This window comes from Ovis aries, chromosome 2, assembly GCF_016772045.2.
Source record: "Ovis aries strain OAR_USU_Benz2616 breed Rambouillet chromosome 2, ARS-UI_Ramb_v3.0, whole genome shotgun sequence".
NCBI lineage: Eukaryota > Metazoa > Chordata > Mammalia > Artiodactyla > Bovidae > Ovis > Ovis aries.
The window spans coordinates 85,877,162-85,898,912 of NC_056055.1; the positions used below are offsets into that span (position 1 = coordinate 85,877,162).

A 21,751-nucleotide genomic window follows, 5' to 3' on the forward strand; every position below is an offset into this window, starting at 1 on the left:
TCTGAGTTTAAGCAGAAGAAAGCAGGAGAAGGGGAATACAAAAGAGGGATTTAGAAAGATACTGTTCAGTTTCTCTTTTGGCATATCAGATGGTACTGCCAATTTTCTCTCATTCCCATTAGGGAATGAAATCAGAATGGGAACACATTGCAACTTGATAATCTCAGTAAGTATGCCATGTGTAGATCAGATATATATGGAGGACTGAAACTGAACTTATAATATTACCATATGAACACTGAGAAATTTTTATGCTAGTAACAATCATGAATTATTTGGGATATATTTTTGGTTCCAAATATCTGTCTCCCTAATGGTAAAAACTCCACCTGCCAGTGCAGGAACACCAGAGACACAGCTTTGATCCCTGGGTCAGGAATATCCCTTGAAGTAGAAAATGGCAACCGACTCCAGTATTCTTGCCTAGAAAATTCCACGGACAGATGAGCCTGGCGGGCTACAGTTCTTGGGGTAGCAGAGAGTCGGACATGGCTGAGTAACTGAGCACCTGTGCACATGTAAGTTTTCAGGGCACTTTTGTTTTAGTAACTACAATAGGTGATTTGAAATAATAGCAGAGCTGCTGCTGCTGCTGCTGCTAAGTCGCTTCAGTCGTGTCTGACTCTGTGCGACCTCATAGACGACAGCACACCAGGCTCCGCCGTCCCTGGGATTCTCCAGGCAAGAACACTGGAGTGGGTTGCCATTTCCTTCTCCAATGCATGAAAGTGAAAAGTGAAAGTGAGGTCGCTCAGTTGTGTCCGACTCTTCGCGACCCCATGGACTGTAGCCTACCAGGCTTTTCTGTCCATGGGATTTTCCAGGCAAGAGTACTGGAGTGGGATGCCATCATCTTCTCCTAATAGCAAAGCTACAGTTGAGCAATTCTTGCTATCAGTTCAGTTCAGTTCAGTTCAGTCGCTCAGTTGTGTCCTACTCTTTGTGACCCCATGAATCACAGCATGCCAGGCCTCTCTGTCCATCACCAACTCCCGGAGTTCTCTCAGACTCACGTCCATCGAGTCAGTGAGGCCATTCAGCCATCTCATCCTCTGTTGTCCCCTTCTCCTCCTGCCCCCAATCCCTCCCAGCGTCAGAGTCTTTTCCAATGAGTCAACTCTTCGCATGAGGTGGCCAAAGTAAAGTAAACCAAATATTGCTTGTTTTTCCATGAATACTTAAAATTTAGTTGTATTAGTTACTTTTTCGAGTTTCATGTATAATACTTTTTTTGCTGATTCTTTTTCTAAAGCTGTGGAAACAGAAGTTTAAGTGATGAGGTTTAACTTCAGTCTAGTTAAAATCCATTAAATTTGTTATTCAGATTATTTTGGAAACACTATATTGCTAGTATCACATAGGTTAATAATTATTGTAAATGCCTGTAATGTCAAAACTGTTAATACAAATTCAAAGATACATGTTAAATATTTTTAATATTGGGGTTATTTAAAAAAAACATATTAGTAAGCTGTTTAAACAATTTGACATTTGAAATAATAGTTTTGATTTGAAAATAGTTGATTTTCATTTTGAGAAATAATATTCAGGTGTGTTTACAATATAATCATTGGACATCATCTGGAACTTACATTACAAAGCATAAGAGCATTGAATTCATTTTACTCTTGTAAATGTTACTGAGAGTAGCATATCTCTTATCCATATTCAGATATCCATATTTCTTTGATAGAATCTAATTTGAGCACAAGACAGATTGGCATTGTCAGTACTATAAAAAACTGCTTTGTTAACTGCAAACCATATTTAGTATGGCCTCATAGCAAAGCAGCACCTGAAGTGCCATGCTTTGTCTTTAACGTGCACACTGGGGCTGGGTTCGTCTGTACTAGACAACTGCACTTCATGAAAAGAGATTTTTTCTTGATAGGCAATTAGCAGTAATTAGGAAGATTCAATTCAATAAGATGTCAACATGAGATTGTTTAAAAAAGTTGAATGTCAGTGACTTAAAAAGAAAGTTCTCCTGACACATAGGTATGGCATGTGAAACATGAAATGTTAATTTAACTTTTCTGCTTATTATTCATGCACAATATTATTTTGTCATTCAGACTCTACACTAACGGAGTGTAAAGGGTGTTAAAATAGTGCTGCTAGAATAAAGAGAGGATTAATCTACCATTGGCTAATTAGCCAAAGGGTACTTAATGGTCTCTAAAGGCTACTGAAGTCTAACTACCAGCAAAAGCATTGGTAAAAAGTCCTCTATATTACCTTCATTTGCTTGACATTTGGTGAAACATACTGTAGGCTTTTAATAATTAAACTTGTCAGAAAATAGTTTGTAAATGAGTGATGTTGTAACGAAGTGTATTTTTCATAAGAATATTTTGTTACATAAATAAATCCACCTGAGAGCTTTGTTTTTTGTTTTTGTTTTTTTTGGTTGGTAGTTTTTAATGTTTAATTCTTTTTCTTGAAGTTCTCAAGTATCATAACAAAGGAAAATCCATGTTTTAAGTTAAAACACTTGTTACTAACTTGAAAGAGTTATTAATCTGAGCTATTTATCTTTCTAGATAAGTACTTGTATGGAAAATATTTTGCTAGTGACCTAGAAACTCATGTAGTGTTCTTTGTAACTCATATAATGTTTTAATTAAGTGACTGTGCTTTCAGTTTTATACATGAATGACACACAGAATTTTATTTCTTTCAGTTTTATTATTTACAAAAGAAAAATATTCCCAATGAAAGAATATTAACACTATCCACAGGAGGGAGAAATATCATAAGATTGTGGTGACTTTCTAAGACAGTCTGGCCCATAAAATTTACATGGATATTTTGCAGCTGGAATTTCCTCTTCAGTGTCTTTTGCTTTAGTTCTGGTAACAAAATCCTTGTTATAATTTGTTAAGATCATAATATAGGATTTTAAACTTTCTGCCTGTACTTAAGTGTGAGCCAGAAAAATCTGATTGTGATATATAAATGAACTTATGTATTCAATGTGAAATAATTTCATTCAGTATTCTCAGTACTATGCAAAATATTCAAGATTAATGATTTGGGTGAAGTAACTGGAAACAGACCATTCCCATTTAATAATTGCTTACCCTACTTGGACCATCAAGGCATTTGAGTTTTAAAATTAGAAAAAAAAATAGACTCCGCTATTATTATAAATGGGAACTAACCCTCACTTACTCTGGTTATTTATTGACCTTTTCTAACATCTGATGTCTCACCTTTGTCCCAGCATTGACTGGAAAGAATCCTTCTGACACCAACTATTTCCTTCACATGCTTCCCAGAATTCCTGCTCCTGTGACCCTGACATTCACCCTCATGAGTGGGTTGGGTTTTCTAGCATTTCCATGTGTCTGATTTTCCGATTCCACTACCCCAACCAAAATGATTTTCAAATGTTTAAATGCTTCATTATTTTAAGTTTCTAATCCAGTGGTGAAAAATATATGTGGAGAACTGAATAATGTTTTTCAATACTGTAGGGTTGTTACTATCAAGAAAAAAAAAGTCAGAATCAGCCTAAAAAGAGAAATGAAGGAGCTGTACCATATCCTATTCCTTTACTCTACTGCTCCTCAACTAGTTAAATACTCAAAATGCATTATCTTTACACAGCTAGTATCATGTTGAATATTTTATTCTTTGGAGACAGCAAGATAAGAGTATTTAAAAATATATTGTTTTGAGGACTGATTAGGGAAATGATTCTTTCTGATTTGATTTTTTTCTAAAACCCTTTTTCTCTTTTTATTTTAGCTATATTATATTTTCCATGGGCCCTGTTTTATTTTTTTCTGATAATTCATTCTTGAACTTTAAAATGTTTATTGAGGCTCCCTGTTGGAGAAGAGACTCTCCATCTCATCAACTTCCCAGAGTTTACTCAGCAGTGGTCTGGCAGATGTCTTCTCTAGAGTAAAAGTTGGAAAGCAGGATGGTTGTAGATCTAGCTATGGCCTTTAATGTTATACCTATCTTCCAGGAAACATTTGACAAAACAAATCAAGAGATATACATGGAAGGAAACTGGCTGTAACTCACATTTACCAGACAGGATTTGAAGACAGCAGCAGTTCCCTTAGCTCCCCGATTTGTTTCTCCATATTACTTACTGTAGTCTGTTGTGATATATTTCTCAGTTATAGACTGATAACTATCTAAAGGCAAGGATTATAACTTTTTTATTTATTATCGAAAATACAAAGCTAATAACAGTGCCTACTACATAACATGTATAAAAAGAATGAACCATAGATATTTAATCAGGTCCTGAATCTAGATATTATCTAGCAAAACCTTTCAGAAAATAGCAAGTTGGGGCCCCAAATAAAAGGCATGAATGAACTCCCATGTAAGAGAATAAAGGAGAGTATATCCAGAGAGCCTTATCTACCCTGTTCATGGGATTACTGTTGAGAGCAGCAAAAGAAAACAAGCCACTTTTTGCGTGGCAGTTAAGCTACAAAATGCAGATCTAGAATAGGCAATTTATATTTCTGTCTGAGAAACTGGAACAATTTTTGGAGCAATTGAAAAAATAAACACAAAATTATAGATGAGGAAAAGAAAAAACAGTGGGGGTATTATATAAACTATCAATATAGAGTGTAGGTTCAGGACACTTGTTTAAGGGAAGGCAGGGTGGCAATAAGGGAAAAAGGAATCAGTTCAAGAAAAGGACTGCTTTTTTAAAAAAATGGGATTCATACTAATTTTCCATGCTGTGTAACAAATCACCATGAATTTAGCAGCTTAGAAACAATATACACTCAGTTGCCATGGTCAGGAATCTGGCACAGGTTAGTTGATCATCTGCTCAGAGTATCACAAAGCTGATTCATTGTGCCAGCCAGGCTGCTTTTCTTTCTGGAAAATTTTAGCTCCTTCTGGTTGTAGGACTGAAGTCCCTATTTTCTTGATTGAGGACCCATTTCATCACTGGCTGCCTTCCTTAGGTCCTTACCTTATAGGCCCCTCTGTAGTCCTCTCAAAACATGGTGACTTACTTCTTCAAGGCCATCAGGAGATTCTCTCTGACCTTTTTTTAAAGGGCTCACCTGGTTATTCAGGACCAGTCAAGATAATCTTGCTTTTGATTAACTCAAAGTCATGTGACTAGGGACCATAATTTACATCTACAGAAACCTTTTGCATATAACATAATGCAAATAGTGTAATCCTGGAAGTGATAGTTTCTCATATTCACAGGTGCAACTCACTAAAATATGAGTTGGCCATTTGGGGGTCATCCAAGGATTCTCTCAGGATTCTACCACACTGCTTATTACTGAATAATGAATTCTCTAATATATTCATGATTCTTCTTACAGTTGCTTAGAGAGTTCTTTCCTTTTTAAAGACTTATGTATCTTCAGTATTATATTTAAATAAATAACTAATAACTAATGTCTCATTTTGAACTTTTATAGTATTAAGTTCTATTTTATAACCTTTGGTTAATATACTTGACTACACATAAATCAGTAAAAATCTCAGATTTATCCTCATTGATGTCAACTTTTAAATTGATATGAACTTTTAAAAAAAAATTGTAGAGGAATTGCACAGCTGAAGAAATAAAAAGTCAGAATAACACATCTGTTTTCAATTGGCTTATATCCTAGTAAGGAATCTTAAATTAGGAAAAAATAACACTTCAGTTCAGTACCGTTCAGTTGCTCAGTCATGTCTGACTCTTTGCGAGCCCATGGACTGTAGCACGCCAGGCCTCCCTGTCCATCACGAGCTCCTGGAGTTTATTCAAACTCATGTGCATTGAGTCAGTGATGCCATCCAACCATCTCATCCTCTGTCGTCCCCTTCTGCTCCAGCCTTCAATCTTTCCCAGCATCAGGGTCTTTTCCAGTGAGTCAGCTCTTCGCATGAGGTGGCCAAAGAATTGGGGTTTCAGCTTCAACATCAGTCCTTCCAATGAACACTCAGGACTGATCTCCTTTTGGATGGACTGGTTGGATGTCCTTGCAGTCTAAGGGACTCTCAAGAGTCTTCTCCAACACCACAGTTTAAAAGCATCAATTCTTCGGTGCTCAGATTTCTTTATAGTCCAACTCTCACATCCAAACATGACTACTGGAAAAACCATAGCTTTGACTAGATGGACCTTTGTTGGCAAAGTAATGTCTCTGCTTTTTAATATGCTGTCTAGGTTGGTCATAACTTTCCTTCCAAGGAGTAGACGTCTTTTAATTTACTTAAGACAAAAAAAGGTTTCTTCTATGAGAGGAATTATAGAGTTATTTGACATGTGTATGTGTTTGTATATGTACATGTATATAGCAAAATGTTATTAACTCAAGTTCTCAGCCTTTAGGACACATAGACTGTGTAATAGCGTTTTCCACAAGATAATAGTGCTAACAATAAAACTATAAATGTAAATTTTACCAAGTGAGCAAAAACAAGACTGGGAGCTGACTGTGGCTCAGATCATGAACTTGTTATTGCAAACTTTATACTTATTGAAGAAAGTAGGGAAAACCACTAGACCATTCAGGTATGACCTCAATCAAATCCCTTGCAATTACACAGCGGAAGTGACAAACAGATTCAAAGGATTAGATCTGATAGAACTGTGGATGGAGGTTTGTGACACTGTACAGAAAGCAGTGCTCAAAGCATCCCCAAGACAAAAGAAATGCAAGAAGGCAAAATGGCTGTCTGAGGAGGCCTTACAAATAGCTGAGAAAAGAAGAGAAGTGAAAGACAAAGGTGAAAAGGAATAATATACCTATTTGAATGCAGAGTTCCAAAGAATAGCAAGGAGAGATAAGGAAGCCTTCCTCAGTGATCAATGCAAAGAAATAGAAGAAAACAATAGAATGGGAAAGATGATATCTTTTCAAGAAAATCAGAGATACAAAGGGAACATTTCATGCAAAGATGGGCACAATAAAGGACAGAAATGGTATGGACCTAACAGAAGCAGAAGATATTCAGAAGAGGTGTCAGGAATACCCAGAAGAACTATTCAAAAAAGATTTTCATGACCCAGATAACCACGATGGTATGATCACTCACCTAGCACCAGACATCCTGGAATGTGAAGTCAAGTGGGCCCTAGGAAGCATCACTACGAACAAAGCTAGTGGAGGTGATGGAATTCCAGTTGAGCTATTTCACATCCTGAAAGAAAATTTGGAAAACTCAACAGTGACCACAGGACTGGAAAAGGTCAGTTTTCATTCCAATCCCAAAGAAAGGCAATGCAAAAGAATGCTCAAATTACCTCACAATTGCACTTATCTCACACACTAGTAAAGTAATGCTCAAAATTCTCCAAGCCAAGCGTCCACAGTACATGAACTGTGAACTTCCAGATGTTCAAGCTGGTTTTAGAAAAGGCAGAGGAACCAGAGATCAAATTGCACATCCACTAGATCATTGAAAAAGCAAGAGAGTTCCAGAAAAACATCTATTTCTGCTTTATTGACTATGCCAAAGCCTTTGACTTTGTGAATCACAACAAACTGTGATCACAACAAAATCTTCAAGAGATGGGCATACCAGACCACCTTACCTGCCTCCTGAGAAACCTATATGCAGGTCAAGAAGCAACAGTTAGAACTGGACATGGAACAACAGATTGGTTCCAAATCAGGAAAGGAGTACGTCAAGGCTGTATATTGTCACCCTGTTTATTTAACTTATAAGCAGAATACATCACGTGAGATGCACTGCTGGATGAACCACAAGCTAGAATCAAGGTTGCCAGGAGAAATATCAATAACCTCAGATATGCAGATGACACCACCCTTATAGCAGAAAGCAAAGAAGAACTAAAAGCCTCTTGATTAAAGTGAAGGAGGAGAATGAAGAAGTTGGCTTAAAGCTCAACATTCAGAAATCTAAGATCATGGCATCCAGTCCCATCACATCATGGCAAATAGTTGGGGAAACAATGGAAACAGTGAAAGACTATTTTTGGGGTGTTCCAGAATCACTGCAGATGGTGACTGTAGCCATGAAATTAAAAGATGCTTGCTCCTTGAAGGAAAAGCTATGACCAACCTAGACAACATATTAAAAAGCAGAGACATTACTTTGTCAACAAAGGTCCATGTAGTCAAAGCTATGGTTTTTCCAGTAGTCATGTATGGATGTGACAGTTGGACTATAAAAAAAGCTGAGTGCTGAAAAATTGATGCTTTTGAACTGTGGTGTTAGAGAAGACTCTTGAGAGTCCCTTGCACTGCAAAGAGAAACAACCAGTCCATCCTAAAGGAGATCAGTCCTGAATATTCAATGGAAGCACTGGTACTGAAGCTGAAACTCCAATACTTTGGCAACTTGATGTGAAGAACTGACTCAGAAAAGATCCTGATGCTGGAAAAAATTGAAGGTGGGAGGAGAAGGGGACGACATAGGCTGAGATGGTTGGATGGCATCATCGACTCGATGGACTTGAGTTTGAGTAAGCTCCGGGAGTTGGTGATGGACAGGGAAGCCTGACATGCTGCAGTCCATGAGGTTGCAAAGAGTCAGACATGCCAGAGCAACTGAACTGAACTGATCATAGATTAAAAAACATAAAATCTGCCTTCAGAATTACTTTTACTAGGTAAGCAAGCATCATCTGTTTTTAAGTAGGGAAACAAAATCAAGTGCTTGCTCAGTGTCACTCAGTAAGTGTCACCAATGTCACTGGTAAGCAGTATATCCCAAATTAGAATCGAGAAATTATAACTCTTCCATGGTTTTAGTAGTATTTATGATTTTAATGTGATATGACTTAATTATTTTAGAATCTTGATTTGAGGTGGAAAGGTAATAATATAGAAATAGGAATCATGCTTCTGATAAAAAGAAAAATAGTGATTTTAAGAGTTATTTTAATTTATTGGTAGATTTTACAGCACAATCACTTTCTAACAAGGTCACCACAAAAGTCTCACATTCCAAACCAAGTATAAATAAAAGAAAGTCATTCTTTATGCTTCTCAACTCTATAAAATTTCTCAAATAAGGAACAGAATTCTTAAACTGAGAATAGTCATTATTACTTTTCCAAAATGCTAGTGGATAATCAAAGGATTCCAAGCTGATAGAATACATGATTTGTGTATTTCCTCTATTTCAACAGGTGCCGTGTATCATTTCTAGATATATATAATTAATATTGAAAATATGTTCTAAAGATTGTAGATTTAAAATAGTTTAATGAAAGCAAGATTTATATTTTAATAACAGGTCATTTGTTTTATTGTCTCCCTAATTTCAGTGTTTCTTTGTTTATACCATTAAATTGAAGTTAAAACATACATATACATATCTTTTAAAGAAACATATTTATTGCCTTAGTCTTTGCTCAACAAAGGATTTATTTATGAAGTCAAGATTTGCCACTGTGGAAAGAACATATCTAATTGCATACAAGTTTAACAAATAAGAGAAGCCACCAGGAAGAAAATTGATTCATCAAAATTTAGTCTTCTGTGTTGCTTGAAATTCCACCTGGGATTGTAGCCATGAGTTATGTATTACCAAATGAAACTCTCAAAAATTCTAATTTAGATGCAAAGCATTAACTTTAGGATTGATAAATGTTCTGCTGCATACTATTTAAGTACAAGTGTGGCTCAACAGTAAAGAATCCGCCTGCCAGTGCAGGAGACGCAGGTTCTACCCCTGGGTGGCAAAGATCCTCTGGAGAAGGAAATGGCAACCCACTCCAGTATTCTTGCTTGAAGAATCTCATGGACAGAGGAGCCTAGTGGGCTACAGTCCAGGGCATCACAGAGTCAGACATGATTGAGCAACTTGGCAGCCAGTATTCTTGCCTGGAGAATTCCATGGAAAAAGCCTGGCAGGCTATAATATAGTCCATGGGTTCGCAAAGAGTCAGACACGAATTAGTGACTAAACAACAAATAATATTACATTGCTAATAAAAATGTATTTTAATTTATATAGTAATAAGATAATAGTATTGTATAGCACATAGAACTCTGCTCAATATTATGTAGCAGGCTAGATGGGAGTGGGGTTTGGCGGAGAATGGATACACATATATGTATGGCTGAGTCCCTTCGCTGTTCACCTGAAACTATCACAGCATTGTTAATCAGCTATACCCCAATACAAAATAAAAAGTTCAGAACAAAAAAATAGAAAGATTATGAATAAAAGATGAAATCAATATGTACCTTTATACTACCATCTGTGTTACAAAAAGCTAGGCTTGAATTTTTGAAATCTTTCTTCTGGTTCTTAGTATATAGAAGGCATAGCTTTTAGATACCATGTTGGGGTTAGGGGTGGATACATACGTGAACAAATGCGTAGTCCTCTCTCAAGGCTTTACTCAGGTTCATGGTTTGAGGAACAGGCACATGCTTTTGAGCTAAGAAAATGAAGAAGCTACTTGATTGAAAAAAAAAAGAGAAGAAAACTGCAGAGAAGGCTTCAGAAAGGAGGAAATACTTTACACATGAGAGAGATTTCAGCAGAGGAAATACCATATGTAGAATCATCAAAGTAGAAATGGCTGAAAGGTTTGGGGAAGAGCAGGTGAGTTTGACTGCAAGTGATGTCTGACTGAAACACAAATTGAAGCTACATCTGACAGAGCTTTATAATAACCACAAATATCTGAGCTTTAGTCTTTTGTGCTGAGGAACCTCTGAAGAGTTTTGAATAAGAGAATCACAGGTCAGTGTTGTTTTGGGAAGCTGCATAAAAGATGGTTTGAACATAGAGAAAGGTCGCCTGTGAGGCTATTGCAATGGTCTTAGTGGGATAATAAGTCTTCGTCATTAAGAAAGTTGCAGAAGGAAATGAGTATGATAAACATTACATCATTTATAGAACCTGCCAACTGACTGGACACAGAGCATTAATGAACATGATAACCAGGAAGATTTTCAGATTTAGGGAAATTATGAGTTTGCTTTTAGATGTTAAGTAGTTGTTACCTTTGGGACAATCAAGGAGTAAGTATTTCCTGAAAATCTAAAAAAACAACCTTTTAGATCATAGGTTGAAATAGAGCCAAAGAAACAAATTTTTATCATCCGAACATACTTCTTACTTCACAGAAATATAGTTTAATCTCAAATATATCAAGCCCTAGTTCTAAATTCATGATCTGAAATATTCATATTTTATAGTATACACATGAACACACACATACATGTGAAATTATAGATTTATTGGTATTCTTTTAGAGATTGTGTTTAAACATACTGTTAATGCTTAAATAACTTATGTCCCATATATATATGACTATATATATGACTGTATGTGTTAGCAGATCTTTTACTGTTTTAATTAGAATTCTTAACAAAGAAAGATTTTTTCCCCCTCTGAGAGATTTAAGCAATTTTGTCTAATTGTTCCTTATGTTAAACTACCATATTATAAGCTTCTTCGGAATAATAAAATAGTAGTGCAGTTATCCTTTTAAGGATCTCTAGGTTGTTATGCCATTACAGCTTGGTGGCATTCTGCTGACTACAGATTGGTGAATGAGAGGGGATAACATTAGGATGGTTTCTTTTACACTGTTTCATAAAAGCGTTACCAGTATGTCATTTAGTAAAATGTTTATTTATTAAAAATTTGAATGTAAGAAGTTCAATATAATCTACCTCAACATTACAGAGAGGATTGTCAACTATCAATCAAGTGCATAAAACTGAGCGAATTCATTTGTATGCTATTTATTTGAACTAAATCTCTAATAAGCCTCTTCTGCTAATTGGACTTAACATTTATGTTGCTAAATGAGAAGCATTTTGGCTGCTATATAGGGTGGTAAGACTTACCCAATGGAATAAACAACTAACATCTGTTATCCTGTCCTGCTCCAGCTTGGCTTTTACAAGTTAAGGATATCAGCCCTGAAGACAAGGTTATCAAATATGTGAATCTCTGGCACACCTACATTTATATGAAGGCAAAGAAATAGCACATCATGAGTAAAGACCAGCTAACCAAAAGATACTGAGTACAGCTAATTTATTTTCTTTTAACCTTTAAAAGCCTTACAACCTTGAGCAAAAACTAGTGGAAATTAAAATTTTTCTAAAATGACTTTTTATAGTTAGTGTCACTTTTTTGGTTAGCATTTTCCTACCTGTACAAATTGATGCTGATAGTTGTTCAGTTCAGTTCAGTTCAGTCGCTGAGTCATGTCTGACCCTTTGCAACCCCATGAACCACAGCACACCAGGCCTCCCTGTCCATCACCAACTCCAGAGTTTACCCAAACTCATGTCCATTGAGTCCGTGATGCCATCTGACCATCTCATCCTCTGTTGTCCCCTTCTCCCCCTGCCTTCAATCTTTCCCAACATCAGAGACTTTTCAAATGAGTCAGCTCTTTGCATCAGGTGGCCAAAGAATTGGCGTTTCAGCTTCAACATCAGTCCTTCCAGTGAACACCCGGGACTGATCTCCTTTAGGATGGACTGGTTGGTCTCCTTGCAGTCCAAGGGACTCTCAAGAGTCTTCTCCAACACCACAGGTCAAAAGCATCAATTCTTTGGTGCTCAGCTTTCTTTATAGTCCAACTCTCAAATCCATACCTGACCACTGGAAAAACCATAGCCTTGACTAGACAGACCTTTGTTGACATGATAGTTGTTAGGTTAACTGTAATTGCTTTTATAACAAATTTATACTTATTTTCTTTAAAAAGAAGCTAAATTCGGATTTGGCTGAGCTTCGAAAAGAAAAAGAAGATTTACTAAAGACAGTAGAATCTTCATCTGAAATCACATGTTTGACTGAAGAAGTTGCCCAGGTAACAGTTCCACGGATACAGATTACATCACTTGGCCCTTCAAGGAGCATGGATTTGGAAATGAAGCAATTGCAGTGTAAACTAAAGGTGATTATAAATTTTATTAAAGATGAAAATGTGTTATTTAAAGATATGTTTAAAGATATCCTTAAAGAGCATTTTAAGAATATCATTAAAGAATCCTTAAAGATATGTTTCTATCAATTCTAATTTAACTTTACTAATAAAAGTAAATTATGGTATAAATAATCCTTAAATTGTTAATACTACACTTAGCCTCATCTTTCTTTTTAACATGATAGATTCTTATCTGGTAATTTCATAATACTATTCTTTGAAAAAAATGACAAGACACTATGAGATCCTAACTTAGGAGATGATGGAAACTGGCCATTGCCATTTATTCCACTATTCAATTCCTCTCTGCCTGCTACTGAGCAGAATTATTTTCAAACATGTAATGTATCAACATAAATAGATTTGCTTTCCTGTACATATTTGCTACTATTTTAATTTGGTGGTTCTTTGTTGGAGAAGGGGAACTAGAGGAAGAGAGAGGAGGCACAGAGCAAAGGTGAGTTGGTTTAATAGATTTCAGCAAGTTAAACCTGAGAGTGGGAATAAAAAGCAGTGTTCCTTTTGTTTACAAAGAATTATGTCTTAAGTCTAGGTGAAACTGTCAGCAACGTAAAAGTAAGATTGTCTTTATGCTAAAGAGAAATATCTTATAAGCAATAGGATTTGTGAGTTTTAATTGGAAAGTTTACTTTCATGCTTCTTAAAACATGCTCATTTATTCCTCACATATTAATTATTTTCTTCAGTGGGATTGCTCTCTGGAAGCTAAATGTATGTGGGACCATAGCTATAATGAGAGTTACTAGAAAGAAAATTCTGATTGAAAATGCACAGAATATAACAGTAATAACCATGACTGTTATGAGAGTATTAAGGTATAGAATTGTCCAATAGACTCTGTTGCTTTCAATCTAAAATATTATATGTGTTCTCTCTAATAATAACATCTTTAAATGAAGGATTACTAGTAGGATAAAGTAGGATAAAGTTTAAAATAAGTTCATGTACTATTGCTTGAAAATATTTTGCTTTATTATTAATAATCAGATAAAACAATTGATATTAACTTAGATGCTTATTAAAAGTCATTTTTCAGAGAGGTCTTGTGTACAGAACTTGCCTTAACAACTACATTTTATAAGTTTTAACTACCTTACATAATAGAAAGGAGAAAAAATAGTTGTACAAGTTTGGGTCTGTATATCTTCTCTTAAAATCTGTTTCTGACTGAATAAAATGGAGTAAAATGTATAAATTGAACATTGCAGTGTTTAGATTTTATATGGAGGATAAAATCCATTGAGGTCTTCTGTGGCGATCTTGTCTACCAGAGATTTTTATTCACAGTTCTGTGATTCTTATATTTGTCTTATGTGCCTAATAGCTTTGTTTTCACCAAGATAAAATAGAATGTTAAATCCAGTAATGTCTAATCTGACATCTAAATTTTTTTAACTGTCAGTAATTTTAAGTTGATTTTTATTTTACTTATTTGATTTTGCTTACTTTTAATACTTTGTAACAAATTTTGGTAATAGGCCTATATGGATATCTGTAAACTTCTTGGAGCATAGTGTCCCATGGTGTAAGTTTTTACCCATGTATAAATCATCCTCACTTTGAAAGAATGTGTCTTAAAGGTGAGACTAATAAGAATGCCTAAAGCAATTTAGATCATGCTTGACGTAAGTTTGAAGTGACTGTCCATATCTAACTTGGAGTCCTGAAACACTGACCAGGCTACATAGGGACAAAGAGGATAAATCTTTACTTTTGTCTTATTACATGTTTTAATATGGAAATATTCTGGAAGACTCGGTACTTTTAAGTACCTAGTAATCTAGTTACTACAATTTATGTTTTGATATTCTGTTGGTTTACTAGGATTGCCATAACAAAATACGATCCAGTGGCTGGCTTGAATAATAGTGGTTTTTTCCCATAGTTCTGGAGTCTAGAAATCTAAGCTGAAAGTAGTGGCAGGTTTGATTTCCTATGGGAAAGACTAGAGATCTCTTCAAGAAAATTAGAGATACCAAGGGAACATTTCATGCAAAGATAGGCTCGATAAAGGACAGAAATGGTATGGACCTAACAGAAGCAGAAGCTATTAAGAAGAGGTGGCAAGAATACACAGAAGAGCTATACAAAAAAAGATCTTCATGACCAAGACAATCACGATGGTGTGATCACTCACCTAGAGCCAGACATCCTGGAATGTGAAGTCAAGTGGGCCTTAGAAAGCATCACTACAAACAAAGCTAGTGGAGGTGATGGAATTCCAGTGGAGCTATTTCAAATCCTGAAAGATGATGCTGTGAAAGTGCTGCACTCAATATGCCAGCAAATTTGGAAAACTCAGCAGTGGCCACAGGACTGGAAAAGGTCAGTTTTCATTCCAATTCCAAAGAAAGGCAATGCCAAAGAATGCTCAAACTACTGCTCAACTGCACTCATCTCTCACGCTAGTAAAATAATGCTCAAAATTCTCCAAGCCAGGCTTCAGCAATACATGAACCATGAACTTCCAGATGTTCAAGCTGGTTTTAGAAAAGGCAGAGGAACCAGAGATCAGATTGCCAACATCCACTGGATCATGGAAAAGGCAAGAGAGTTCCAGAAAAACATCTATTTCTGCTTTATTGACTATGCCAAAGCCTTTGACTGTGTGGACCACAGTCAACTGTGGAAAATTCTGAAAGAGATGGGAATACCAGAGTACCTTACCTGCCTGTTGAGAAACCTATATGCAGGTCAGGAAGCCACAGTTAGAACAGGACAAGGAACAACAGACTGGTTCCATATAGGAAAAGGAGTATGTCAAGGCTGTATATTGTCACCCTGCTTATTTAACTTCTATGCAGAGTACATCATGAGAAACGCTGGGCTGGAAGAAGCACAGGCTGGAATCAAGATTGCCCAGAGAAATATCAATCACCTCAGATATGCAGATGACACCGCCCTTATGGCAGAAAGTGAAGAGGAACTAAAAAGCCTCTTGATGAAAGTGAAAGAGGAGAGTGAAAAAGTTGGCTTAAAGCTCAACATTCAGAAAACGAAGATCATGGCATCCAGTCCCATCGCTTCATGGGAAATAGATGGGGAAACAGTGTCAGAGTTTATTTTTGGGGGCTCCAAAATTACTGCAGATGGTGACTGCAGCCATGAAATTAAAAGATGTTTACTCCTTGGAAGAAAAGTTATGACCAACCTAGATAGCATATTCTAAAGCAGTAATGCCTTTGTTGGCATTACTTTGCCAACAAAGGTCTGTCTAGTCAAGGCTATGGTTTTTCCTGTGGTCATGTATGGATGTGAGAGTTGGACTGTGAAGAAAGCTGAGCGCCGAAGAATTGATGCTTTTGAACTGTGGTGTTGGAGAAGACTTTTGAGAGCCCCTTGGACTGCAAGGAGATCCAACCAGTCCATCCTAAAGGAGATCAGCCCTGGGATTTCTTTTGGAAGGAATGATGCTAAAGCTGAAACTCCAGTACTTTGGCCACCTCATGCAAAGAATTGACTCATTTGAAAAGACCCTAATGCTGGGAGGGATTGGGGGCAGGAGGAGAAGGGGACGACAGAGGGTAAGATTGCTGGATGGCATCACCAACTTGATGGACGTGAGTTTGAGTGAACTCCAGGAGATGGTGATGGACAGGGAGGCCTGGCTTGCTGTGCTTCACGGGTTTGCAAAGAGTTAAGACATTACTGAGCGACTGAAATGAACTGAACTGAACTGAACTGAAGGCCTCTTTTCTTTTTGTGGATGGCCACCTTCTTGCTGTGCCCTCACATTGCCATATCTCAGGCTGTGTGGCATGTTTTAATTCTTCTCTTATAAGGAAACCAGTCATATTAGATAAACGCCTTCCCATGTGACCTCATTTTACCTAATTCAGTTCAGTCGCTCAGTCGTGTCGACTCTTTGTGACCTCATGAATTGCAGCACGCCAGGCCTACCTGTCCATTACCAACTCCCAGAGTTTCCCAAACTCATGTCCATCAAGTTGGTGATGCCATCCAGCAATCTCATCCTCTGTTGTCCCCTTCTCCTCCTGCCCCCAATCCCTCCCAGCATCAGGGTCTTTTCCAATGAGTCAACTCTTTGCATGAGGTGCCCAGAGTATTGGAGTTTCAGCTTCAGCATCATTCCTTCCAATGAACAACCAGGACTGATCTCCTTTAGGATGGACTGGTTGGATCTCCTTGCAGTCCAAGGGACTCAAGAGTCTTGTCCAACCACACAGTTCAAAAGCATCAGTTCTTCGGCTCTCAGCTTTCTTCACAGTCCAACTCTCACATCCATAGATGACCACTGGAAAAACCATAGCCTTGACTAGACAGACCAAGTACATTTTTAGGTACTCTGAAGGGGAAGGTTAGGACTTTAGCATATGGATTTTGCCAGAACACAATTCAGCTCATAACAGGTATCAAAGTGCTAACATGATTTTCCAAGAAATAGAGTATGTTCTACTCAATATGTTTTATACCTATTTTTTTAAAAAACCTGGTTAGATTTGACTCTCTTAAAGATCTACATCTATCTGTTTGGTTTTATCCAATGAATTTAAACTTTTCTATGTAAATTCTTAGGTATACCTCTGAGATGTACACGGTTCATTCAGAGATGAGAGGGCTCATGTGCATTTTCTGTAGCTTCATTTTTATGCACATTAGACACATTTTCTCAAGGAACTCAACTTTATCTAGATAGATAATAAGATACGTAGTGACATAAAACTGCCTTCCAGTAAAGGATATATACATTGGTTATTTCTATTTAATTTGTAACTTTTTATGCAATCTGGATTGAATAGTGCACTAATTTATATTTGTGATTTTTTTGACCACTTTTTGACATATACTGTGTTCTCTTCCAGCTTTCCAGTAAGTTAATAATGAAGAATAATAGTTTTTAAACTAGTTTTACTTTATATATAATCTATTGTCAGTCTAGTTCTGTCTTTTAAAAATGTTAACTCATTACTCGTTTCAAGCCTATGAGAGAAGTTCTATTATTATATTATTTGATAGTTAAGAAACCTGAGTAAGTTAATTGTTCAAGGTCACAAAGCTACTACAGAGGCAGAGCTGATATTAGAACTCAATCAATCGGTCTCCAGATCCATGCTTTTATTCAGAAATTTTAAAAAGAATTTAATAAACTTAAACTGAAAAACTCTAACCAAGATAGATTATTACCGTATGACATCTTCGAAATATGTCTTTTACTCCAGATTTTGTAGCTGCAGATAAATATTATGTTATAGGAATTGGAAAAGGGTCAGGGGACCTAGGTTTTGATCATTTTTCATCCAGTAGCTTCTAGGACCTGACTGAGGAAATTACTTAGCTTTTCCAGAGGTCTAGAGCAGGGACAACTTTGTACCCATTTCAAAAGGATTTTGGAGGATTAAAATAGCTGTGAGATTTAGAGAGTCTAACAAAAGTATCTATAAGCTAGCATTGTTTTATTTATTATAATTCTGTAATCCCTCAATTATCCAGAAGTCAGAATTACTGCATTTTTCAGCCACCTAAAATAACAACCATAAATTTAAAAACATAAAAGAATCAGTTATCTTAAAATCTACTTAGTTTATTCTGTTGAAGATATTTTCACTGTTAATTTACTACCTATTATTTTTTATTTTAAATACAGCTGTAATGAGTTTATTTGTTTACCTTCTCAGCAGAAAACACCAAATTAGAAGTATGCATACTAAGGGACAGGGTGATTGTTTTTAGGCAGAAATATTGAGAGAAGTAAGAAATTATGATCAACAGATTGATAGATAAAATATTAAAATGCTAAGGTAAAAATACAAAATTAGAAAAACAGCAGCCTGGGACCATTCAGAGCAAGGCTGAGTAGCCATTTATATCATGATGTATTTTAAAGGCATCACTATATAATGATACAGTAGTAATAAATTAGACATAGTAAGATACCAATTAATGTAGTGATAATATTTATAATATAATATCATTATATTAAAGTATCACTATTGTTTAATGTGGGGCTTCCCTGGTGGCTCAGCTGGTGAAGATAATCTGCCTGAAATGTGGGAGACCTGTGTTCAATCCCTGGATTGGGAAGATTCCTTGAAGGAGGGAATGGTCTACACACTCTGGTATTCTGGCCTGGAGAATTCCATGGACTGTATAGTCCATGGGGTCACAAAGAGACACAACCGAGCGATGTTCACTTTCACTTTAATTGGTTAATGTAATCTTGAATTATTATTTCTAAATGAATGAACAGTCATTCCAGAAAGAATTTAAGACTATTAAATTATTATTTTATTATATTAGTTTAATACTTTTAAAATTTAACACATGAATAAATTTCTGTCAACACTATCTTATAGGTAAAAATCCAAAATATCAAAACCACTAAATAATATCTTAGGGTACATGTTTTCCTGGAATTTGAGTCAAAATTAAAAGCTAGGGATCCCTGGCACTCTAGTTACTACCTCTGGCCCCTAAGCTGTGCAAACAACAAATTCCACAATGCTGTTCTGCTTTGAAAAACTAATAATTATATATAAATACTTCCCAGGTTGCTCAGGGGTAAAGAATCCACCTGCCAATGCAGGAGACATGGGTTTGATCCCTGCGTCAGGAAGATCCCCTGGAGAAGAGAATGGCAACGCACCCCAGTATTCTTGCCTGGGAAATCCCATGGACAGAGGAGCCTGGGTGGGCTGCAGTCCATGGAGTCACAAAGAGAGTTGGACAGGACTTAGCAACTAAACAGCAACAATATAGGTTCAAGGAAAAAAGTATTAGTATTCATGAGATTCTGGATCAGTTATTTATTATTGTCTAACAAATTATCCAAAATGTAGCAGTTTAAAACAATAGCAATTTATGATCCAGTGGGTTCACTAGGTAGTTCTTTTGGGCTGTTTGCTGGGTCCCCTCACACACCTGCATTCTTCTAAACCAAGGATTTATCTGGGCTGGAAGTTCCAAGAGAGCCTCACTCACGGCTTACGATTGGTCTGTTGGCTTCATCTGGGGTACTTCAGTATTCTTCCAAATGGCCTTTCCTCTGTACTTGTTGGTAGGTGATCCCAGAGCAGCATTATAAGAGGGCAAAGGTGCAAGCTACAACAATTTAAAGCCTGGATCTGATATTTGCATAATGTCATTTATGCCAGATATTTTCTGTCAAAGCAAATCACAGGCCAGATCAGATTAAGAGGGATGGGAGATAGACTCCATTCCATCCTCTTGGTGGGAGGTGCAGCAAAATATTTGTGACTGTATTTAGTCTGATTATTAGTAAATCCGGAATTAGTTTTAAGTAATCTTATTAAACCATAAAAATACTTAGTAATACACATTTAAATTTTGTAAAATCTGTATTTCCTATAAATATATTTTTGTAATATCTTTGCAATTATTATATGAGTGTGTTCTTCTATGATTTTGACATGTTATATAAAAATGTTAGTGTGCCCTGATATTTCTATTAGAACATACAAAATGAAACATTTTCAAGTGCTTAATTGTTCATTTTAATTATAACCATAATTTTTGCATTTTTATTACTGTTCATGAGAATGACATTTATATTTATGCTGCCTTAGAACAAGATTGCAAGGTATATTTAAATTTATATATATTTTTAATCTAGAATGCAACTAATGAACTCACTAAACAATCTTCAAACTTGAAGTCTCTGAAGTTTGAACTCCTAGCAAAAGAAGAACATATAAAGGAAATGCATGAAAAGTAGGTTGCTTTATATTTTTATCCATTGTATTTGGTGCCACCTAGTGGCAAGTAACTCTATTAAACACTTAACCCCAAGAAACAATACCAACATGTTAAAATTGTTTTCCTGTCTTAGTTTATGTTTGAACCTAAATAAGATGAAAGTTTAAAGAATATTATATATAGTATAGTTGATGGCAAGATAGTTAACTACTTTTATTAATTAGAGTAAAAATGTTTAAAGTTAGATTTGCCTTCTTAGAGTCAACGTTTTAATCTTGAATAAATATCAGTTAATGGCCTAAACACTATGAACAGAAAACTTTAGAATGTAGGAATTACTTGACTAAAAAAATATATATATAAATATGTACATATATATTATATATATTGATTTATATTGGAGTTATTACTTAAGCTTGTAAAGCAAAGATAAAAAAGTTTTGTTTGTATTTAAAATAACTGAAGAGTTATGAAATATTGTACTTTGTATATTTATACTAAAAAAGGAGTTTACAATGTTCTGTCTCACAGAATCAAAATCGTTTCCTTTCCATAACTTTTATATGTATCTAGAGCTTAGAAGTGATGTGTTTAGAAAGAAGTTTAGTCATTCATAATTAGAGATCACTTACTTAAAAGTGATCTTAGTAGATAAGGAATTTCCCTAGTGGCTCAAATGGTAAAACATCTGCCTGCAGTGTGGGACCCGGTACAGTGCAGACCCAGGTTCATTCCTTGGGTCGGGAAGATCCCTTGGAAAAGGAAATCGCAACTCAGTCCAGTATTCTTGCTTGGAAAATCCCCATGGACAGAGGAGCCTGGTTGGGCTACAGTCCCTGGGGTCCCAAAGAGTCAGACAGGACTGAGCAAATTCACTTTCACTTTAATAGATAAAACTGTTAGATAAGAAAATTGGTTAATTTTTTTTAAGCAGAATATCTTGAAGCTTCTTGATAGATTGATTTAGTCTTACTTACTGTTTACCAATGAGGACTTTAGATAACATTCTTTGAATCCTGTCTTCTTTACCTGCCAGCTCTGGATCTCAAGTTAATAGAATTAACTCATAAAGTTCTTAGAATTGAAATACATGTAAAGCACTTATAACAGTGACTGGTACATAGTAAACATTCATTAAATGTTAGTTATTGTTGTTCTTATTATAATAGTAATAGTGGT

The 21,751-nt window shown here is 35.9% G+C and overlaps 1 protein-coding gene across 3 annotated transcripts in view; it reads left to right on the forward strand.

Moving 5' to 3' along the window:
• CNTLN (centlein) overlaps positions 1–21,751 on the forward strand; it is a 357,273-nt gene that overhangs the window by 297,718 nt on the left and 37,804 nt on the right. For all 3 annotated transcript variants that reach the window (XM_060409518.1, XM_015093231.4, XM_027964566.3), the window contains exons 19-20: positions 12,656–12,847; positions 20,490–20,587. In XM_060409518.1, the coding sequence (XP_060265501.1) occupies positions 12,656–12,847; positions 20,490–20,587 (290 nt within the window). The remainder of the gene's footprint in view (positions 1–12,655; positions 12,848–20,489; positions 20,588–21,751) is intronic.